The sequence below is a fragment of the Atta cephalotes genome (assembly GCF_000143395.1).
Source record: "Atta cephalotes unplaced genomic scaffold scaffold00022, whole genome shotgun sequence".
NCBI classification, from domain to species: domain Eukaryota; kingdom Metazoa; phylum Arthropoda; class Insecta; order Hymenoptera; family Formicidae; genus Atta; species Atta cephalotes.
The window spans coordinates 2137572-2146377 of NW_012130086.1; the positions used below are offsets into that span (position 1 = coordinate 2137572).

Sequence of the window (8806 nt, forward strand, 5' to 3'; positions counted from 1 at the left end):
ACACACACACACATTCATATATATAATTGATTTCGATCTAGATCTTTAAAAAAAACATTGCAAATTTATCGGAAGCATAATGCCTTCGATAAATCATGCAAGGATATTTTTATAATTCTTCTTATCTATCTATTCATTAAACTGTTTACTAAAATAATGACTTTGGAAATACTAATACATATTTGCAAATAAACAGTAATAAAAATTCGCTGTCATAATTTTCTTCGTTCGTCATCATATTATGATTTATAGAATGCAAAATATATATCGTGTTATATGTATTTCCAACTGCCTACGAAGTGACCCACTTTTCGAGAAAGAGGTGAACGAAATAAACTCTATTTCATTGGAATATTTTACGGGAAGACGATTGCTCCAGTCGTGCGACTAATAAAAATAACGACGATATATTACGACACATATATTTATAGAAAGAAAAAGAGCTGGAGGCCATCTTCGTACGATTGCTTACAATTAGGTCGAAGTCTATTAATTATTTCCGATATTCTGCCAGAATATCGAAGAATTATGATTCAATATGATTCAATAACGAACTTCGCATGTATCTTCCCTCATTACTCAATTATCGTATCGTTTGCAATGATTTGCAAATAATATATTTTTATTCGGTGATTAACTGTCTAAATTAATTTATTGTTTTGAACGTGATCTTACAAAATCAATAAGTGATTTGTAAAAATACGAAAAAATATTACGATGTAGTTTAATTTAGTAAGATAATTAAAAAAAATTATCGATTGTCATTTCAAGTTATTTTGTTAAAATATATATTCAATATTTTATTCAAAATTTAATATTTGTTTATTTTCAACTTTTTATATAAAATATCAAAATTATATCACTTACAAAGCATTCGATGAACTAATTAAATAAAGTCAATATTAGGTGAGGCTTTTCATATTTTTATAGTTTTGTATCAATAATATTCAATAAGCTTACATAAATTCTTCGCTAGTTTTTTACTCGTGATTATGTTAGTCGATGCACAGAAAAATCTTTGTTAATATTGCCCTCATCATCGTCGAGCCGAGTTCATAATTAGCACGCTCGATAAAAACGCCGACGAAAGATCGTTCACAAAAAGGACCGCTTGATTTTTTTAATTTGGGCGCTCTTCTGTTTTCTCTCAACTTTCTTCACCCCCATCTCCTTTTTGTCAACCATCTCCCCGCCCCTTGACAACAACACTGTCTCTAACGTGAATGGATGCACAGTGTCCGACATTCGAAGCGTAATGACGCGCGTGCACTTAAATATAGTGGCTCCGGAGTCTGGAGAAGAGAAGAAAGTTTCGGCGACGTGCCTCATAAAAATAAACTTGAGATTCGAGACAGGAGTTTTAAAAGTTGCAGCTGATCAAGTCCTTCTTTTATTATATTTTCAGATTAACACTGCACTCTAAAGTGGATTTAATACTAAGCGATATCTATATGTAATTCTCATCGTATGAGTGTTAATATTAACATCAAGTTAATATTAATACTAATAGTGAGAATTATATAGACATTGCATAGTGTTAAATTCATATTAATCTATATTAATATTTTTTAGAGTGAGTCTACTTGGCTAATGTATAAAAGATATAGTAATCTCGGAAACGATGTAATGATAATTTGTTAATCCAGATTTTTCTTAGCGTAAATACGAGTCTACTTTAATTACAGGTTAACAGTGGTTCTCCGGCGGAAGCTGCCGGTCTTAAAGCTGGCGATGCGGTTATTAGAGTCAATACCACTGACATGTACAATTTGAGGCACAAGGACGCGCAGGATGTCATAGTCAAGGCCGGAAATAATTTCGAAATAACTGTCCAAAGGTAAGACGCTGAGCATAATAAAGCATAATACTTGATAAACGAATGATTCAGTATTTAAAAATACTTCAACGATCTCGGCTTACGTCAAACATTAACGTCTAATCAACATTATTGCGTTAAGCAAAAATATCACGTCATTCATTATTCTAAAATGCTTCATGATTATAAAAGCATCACTAATCATATAAAAAAACGGCTTCAATTAAATTAGCTAAAACTGTAATATTTTGTAAATTATGAAATGCTGTTTAAAAGTCTCCATACATACAACCATAAAAAAGACAGATTTTTTAGTGCAACACACATCATTTGAAGGCTATTTTAGATTTAATGAAAATACCTACTAAACTACTACTAAACTATTACTAAACTATTTATTTTTCGGTAATTATATCTTAATATTTTAATGCATAGAATAATGAAAAACTTTGAAAACACTTGATGTAAAAAAACATATTTGCTTTTAAAAAAATTATGCAATGTACAAAAAATATGCAACTATATATCTTCTTTGAGAAAATAATTATGTATCTTCTTTCATCAATTGTTCCTCTTTATTATTTTGTGTATAAAGTATTAAGGTACAGTTAGCAAAAAATGAATTTACTAGATAAAGATACTTTCTGATTATATTCAAAATCGCAACTTTCAAATAGGGTTACAGCAAAATCTATCCATTTCATGATTGTGCCTATAGAGATTTTTAAATTCTATATTCTATAAAATTATTTTATATTCTATAGAATATCTAATTTAATTAAAATCATTTTTTGTATATGATTTTGTATATGATAATACAAAATCCTTTAAGATTCTTATGAAAAATAAAAAAAAAATCAAACTCTATTTACATAAAATCTCGGCTTTCGTAAAAAATTGTTTAATTTTTTGCGAATTCAACACAAATGTACGTTATTTTCGTAATAGGAATGTTATGCTTTTATTTAAAAAATTGCGACCGATATATAATTCGAAGTCTACTGCCGTGTTTTAACGGGCGATAAATAATCATTACAGAGGCGGCAGTACCTGGAAACCGCATGTGACGCCCGCAACCACAAGTTTACCGTCTCCGATGCACACCGCACCCGCGGGTAACATCACGCCAGTCACAAAGACTTCTTTGGCAGCGAAAAAACAGGACGGACCTCTCATCGGCAGCGGACACAATTTCAGCCCCAAGCCATTCGTTAGTATCGATCGTTAATCTGCGTCTGCCCGTTGCACTGATTCTGCAACAAAAACACGAAAGGAAGTTAGTTATTTTTCTACCCCGGAACGTAATAATTTTCAGCTGAACGGCACCGGCGACGGTCCAATTAAGTCCATCGTGAACAAACAGTACAACAGCCCCGTGGGGATCTACAGCGAGGAAACAATCGCGGAGACATTGTCCGCTCAAGCGGAGGTCCTTGCCGGAGGTGTCCTTGGGTAAAATCGCGAAACTGGATTGAAGAGGGGAATAATTAATGATGGGATTAAAAAATTATTTTTAGATTGAAATTACACGATTAAGATCAAATTTTATAATCATTATCAAAACATATTCTTAGTATTAATTGAATAATACTGAAAGAAGAATCCATGAAGAATGAAATTATACGATATATTAGAAATCGTCTAATTTCTCAGTTACTCTCTTCAATAAGTGTTATCAATCAGTTAATTTTGCTGGTTAGCTTTATGAGCATAAAAAAGATTTATCAATAAATGTAAATATTGCAGGGTAAATTTCAAAAAGAATGAAAAGAATTACAACGCTGAGAACAGCGAGGTTTTCAAAATGGTCCAAGAAGCGGACAAAGAGCCAAAGACCCCGGAACCTGGTTAGTAACATTCTACGTAATATAATTTCTGAAAAAATTGTACTCATTAATAATATATGTAATTAGTTTTATTATGCAAGTACACATACACAAAAAAGTATACGAGATCGCTAAAGAGCGTATATTACTCAAAATTCAAGTATAATAATATTATATATAATAATATAATAATATTATATAATATTATATTAATATAATATTACATTAATATTACTTGTTATTAAAATCATAGTCTACGATGCAACTTAAATAACTTTTACTTTTCTTAAAAATATTGCAACATCAAACTTTTAATAATGAAATTTTTGCAAATCGAATAATTTGTTTTTTATATTATTTGTTATTATTTGTTTCTCTATATTATTGCAATTATAACCTCTTGATTTGCAATATCTACATTTAGTAGGTACATAGAAGATATTTTACAAAATTACGTAAAAAAAAACAAAAATCTATTTAAAAATTATTCTACTTGAAATTTATTTATCTGAAATAATAAGTTAATTTTGAATCATTAAATAAATTTTTCTAAATTTATCTATCTAAAAAATCGATGCATTCTTCGGCTGGGCCAGAATCGGTTCCAGCCAACCTGTTGCATGCCGATACGATAACTTGTTTGCGAAATAGCGGAGCCAAATGTCGTGAGCGGCGTGATAACGCCATCCTCGCCCGCCCTGGCAGGACTGAGGCCCGTTCAGGCGCCGGAAACGAAGCCACATACACCATCGACGCCGCAAACGAGTCTACCACCAGGACAGAACATTTGTGCCGAATGCGAAAGGCTCATCGTGTAAGTTTACTCGGGACGCGTTTTGGTTTTTATTTTCAGAGGCTAGATAAGGCGAGAGGAGACAATAGTGCCAACAATCACGATGGTATCCTACGACAACATCGTTTTCCATTTGCGTATCGAATGTCGTGCGAATTTTCAGTTTCTCAGATTAGAATTTTACGATTTATGAGATTTATATCTATTTAATATTTATATTAATTTAATTCTTAGATAAATTAATTATATATATGAAATAAAAAACTGTGAAAGTCTCTTTTGATATTATTATATGATGATAATCATCATTGTTTTAATCTGAGAATGTGTGTAGAAACTCGCATGAACCGGCGAACGCGATCGCCTTCAGTCAGTTGAGCAGTCATATTTGATTCGACACTTCCCTGTTGCTGTCCAGTTGTTATGGAGCTTTTTCTCTACTTCCATGTCGTAGTTCCTTCAAGGACAGAATTTTACTCCTCGGTGAGCCACGCGGTTGGCGGAAGGGCCACTTCACCGAGGTCACCTACGCCTCTGTTTCATGCTATGGGTGGTGGTGGTAGCGCACCTGCCGATAGCAGGCACTTTGTATGGATGGACGAATCGTACGGGAAGAATCGAGAACCACAACCGCAAAAGCAGGAATCTTCTGCCGGGTCGGGCTCGTCGACACCGGGCGGGGTCGTTTGTAGCAACTGCGACCGAGTGATCGTGTAACTATTTACGAGCGAGACTCTTGCCACCCTTGTGCACGAGACGGCCACGGCGGGTTTCGTTTTGACGTTTTTAAGGTGTTGGCATTCGCATACCGAGAACGATACGATGCGAAAGTTTTATAGAAACTATTAACTGTGATGGTTCAGATTCTTAGAGAGATTCTATCAATTGCAAAAGATTATTTATATTGAAAGTCGCTCACGCTTTTTTTTTTAATTATAAAACTTATTTATAAAGTTCTTGTTAATGATAAATTTGCAAAAATTATTTAAATAACAAATTGTTAATAAATTTATTTTGATAAATTAAATTTCAATTAAAATAAATTAAATTAAATTAAAATAAATTCATATGAAGTTATTACAATCAGTCTTTGAAAAAATTAATTTTCTATGGCTCATTCGATTACTCATCGTTTGCACATTTCGTATTTTCGTTTGCATACCATAGCAATTGAATGAGCTATAGAAAGTTAATTTTTTAAAAGTTGGAACAAAAATTTCACAACACAAGTTAAAAATAAATATTAATAAAAAGAGTTGAGCTTAATAAGAGATATTATAATATTTTAATAACATTAGTCTGTTTTAAATATTAATAATGTTAATAAGTGTGAAATATTATACAAAATAATTATAGAAAATAATAAGTAATTCGTAATTATAGAAAATAGTAAATGTAATTCGTAATCTCATCGTTCTCAGAGTTGGCGATTCATACGCCTCGTACAATCGTCAAAAACGACGCCATTCTGAGTTGCTCGATTGTTGCTCGTATGCTAGTATCATCTTGAAGATTCCGATTCGAAGAGAATATGTGCACATCTCTTTCCCTTCCTATTGTACTTAAGTTATATATAGTTATAAAAATGTAGAGTTGTGTCGAATAACAATATACAATAAACATTTTATATCGGATAACAATAATATGAGCCTAATAATAAACGGCAATAGAGAAATTATATTATAAATAAATGATACAAATTCACGTAACAGTTTCATAATTTGTAAAAATTAATTTAAGCGATAAAAGAAGTGCACATTTATCTCCTTGATTATGTGTTCGAAGCACGCCTTTCTCTATCGCCACTTTTCGTCAACATCGCTTGTTCAGGAAGAGCAAGTACTTCGATCGTTATGCATTTTTGTTATCACTGTTATCTCTGGAAGAATTCTGATCATTCGAGCTTATAGCTTACAACCTACTGGAAGTCGTATCTGAGCGAGACGAAAATTTCTTACTCGCTCACAGCTTGAATGCAGCCCTATCTAAATGTCTCTTTATTCTCCGCACTTTACTCTCTTAATAGCACCTTTCGCGCATTTATAGCACACTGAATGACTGATAATGTATAAAAAAAACTGCTTTCGATGTTGTGAATATTTTTGTGGATTTTTATTTTTGTCATATCTTTAGAACAAAATCTTTTTGTGATACTTTTCTATCTCTAATTTTTTTCTATGCTCGACGAGGGAAAACAATCTTTTTTACGAAAAAAATTTACAGACCGACAACATATTTTACGACCGACAAAGACATCTAAAGTTGTACTTGATTTTTTTGCAACATTATAGATGTTATGTTAAATATATTAATTTTCTTTTTTTAAGAAAAAAATCATAAACTTGATTACTATTAAATTAATATTACTAAGAAATACAATATCACACACACAATACAATCCAACATTACTTTTCAAAACATTCACATATTATCATTTACCTAGTTTCGAATATTAAGTTATTTTTTACGGTGTTATTTTTGAGATATCCACTCATATCCACTCATATCCGCTACAAAAATCAACTTTAAGCACGTTTTTGTAGCTTTATTTGTTTCATCGTTCTCATTCGAATATAATTTTCACAGAAATCATATATAAATAATTAATTAATAGTTATTCCCGGCCTCCTTCGTCGAGGTATCGAGTTTCTTACGTCTCTTTCTCTCCTTTTTCTAGAGTGAATAGTAATAAAGTTCAAAACTCGTGGCACATCCGACGCGCCATTATCTCGTCGTTTATTGTTGTGACATTAAAGAAAATCAATTACTGCACTGAGACGCAAAATAATCGCGTTATTAACCTACTTATTCTTCCTCAGAGGTGTCTTCGTCAGGATCAAGGAAAAGAACCTTCACGTGGAATGCTTCAAGTGCTCAACTTGTGGCACGTCCCTAAAGAATGTCGGTTATTACAATATCAACAATAAATTATACTGCGATATTCACGCGAAACTCGTCGCTAGGCAAAATGCTCCGGCTGGTCTTGTACCTCTTACTATACCACCGTAAGTTATATAATATATATTATTCGTCTTAAATGTTACGCTTGAAAAATTTAATACAAAGTTTAATAAAAAATAAAAATAAAAAATAATATATGTATATATCGTAATTATTTTATATATATATATATATATATAAAATAACACAAGTAAAAATACAAATAAATATATACATAAATAAGTTAGGATGATAATGAAATGTAAATAATTGAAAAAATATCCTTTATGATTCGACAGAGGTGGCAAAGCACCAGCTAGTACCATTAGCGCGGCATTGGCGAGTGCACCTTTATCACCACCCCTCAGCAATCACGGATCGCCTCAGCCATTCTCCGTGAGTTGCTTCATCATAATTTGATTCTCTTTACGAGGCATGGTCACGAGCGGATTTTTTCGCGCACGCATTTTCTTGCCTGTTTTGGCATGGCTTATGAAGCGAGTATTTTGTATTGAGCGTGTGCGTGGCTTTGCTGCGCGTGATTTCACGGAATTTCTTATAATCACGAATCGGACGAAGGTCGCAACGAAATTTCTCGCTCATTAACGATTTCTCTCTCGAATTATATATGGAGAAAACAATGGCATAGCACTTTTAAAAGATTCAAAATTTGATTAATTTTAATGGTTAAATAGAAAGAGAGCTCGTTAAAATATTCATTGTATTGAATATTTAAAAATGTATCTCCGTGTATTTTAATACTAATTATGTGTATTTTAAATACTAATTATGAGACAATTGCATTTTCCCTGTCACATTCTTACTTAAAGTCACTTCGACAAAATATAATAGTACGGAAATAATTTATGACTTTGAAATTTTCTTCACAATAAATGATAAAATATTTGATTATTATAATTCCGATTATTGCACCGTGTGCCACGAAAGATCTGTTTCCGACGAGCGGAATGCGCACTTATCTTGAAAATTTAACAAGTGTGGTCCTTGCTTGGCACTAATCGCTTTTCCAGGCGTGCAATCGTACGAGCCCCGAGTCCGGATTTCAGCATACGTGGCGATCAACTTCGAATACGAATGGATGCATCAAGAATGGTGAATGCAACGGCGAGTCGAAAACATTCACGAGTACGATCACCATCCAAACAGGTGGCACAGAGGTTGGCAATGCATTCGAAAATACTCGATTTCTGTATTCGCTCATGCTAACGTACTTTTAATCGTGATTTCCTTGTGTAAATAGTCATCAAATAATTACAAAACCAAATTGACGTAATCAAGAAAATATTGTACAGTAATTTTTTATATGTTATATAGTATATCATAAAATATTGCATTATGATGTATGTATATATATTAAATTAAATGTAGCACGTTACATTTTCAATTTTGTTTTTTAATATAAAGAATGCG

General features: G+C 32.3%; 1 protein-coding gene across 1 annotated transcript in view; it reads left to right on the plus strand.

The window, feature by feature from the left end:
* Nucleotides 1–8806, plus strand: part of LOC105619562 — a 35788-nt gene that overhangs the window by 16399 nt on the left and 10583 nt on the right. The window contains exons 2-9 of the mRNA XM_012201079.1: nt 1686–1837; nt 2855–3026; nt 3132–3268; nt 3563–3663; nt 4890–5148; nt 7255–7440; nt 7675–7771; nt 8407–8553. Of these exons, the coding sequence (XP_012056469.1) occupies nt 1686–1837; nt 2855–3026; nt 3132–3268; nt 3563–3663; nt 4890–5148; nt 7255–7440; nt 7675–7771; nt 8407–8553 (1251 nt within the window). The remainder of the gene's footprint in view (nt 1–1685; nt 1838–2854; nt 3027–3131; nt 3269–3562; nt 3664–4889; nt 5149–7254; nt 7441–7674; nt 7772–8406; nt 8554–8806) is intronic.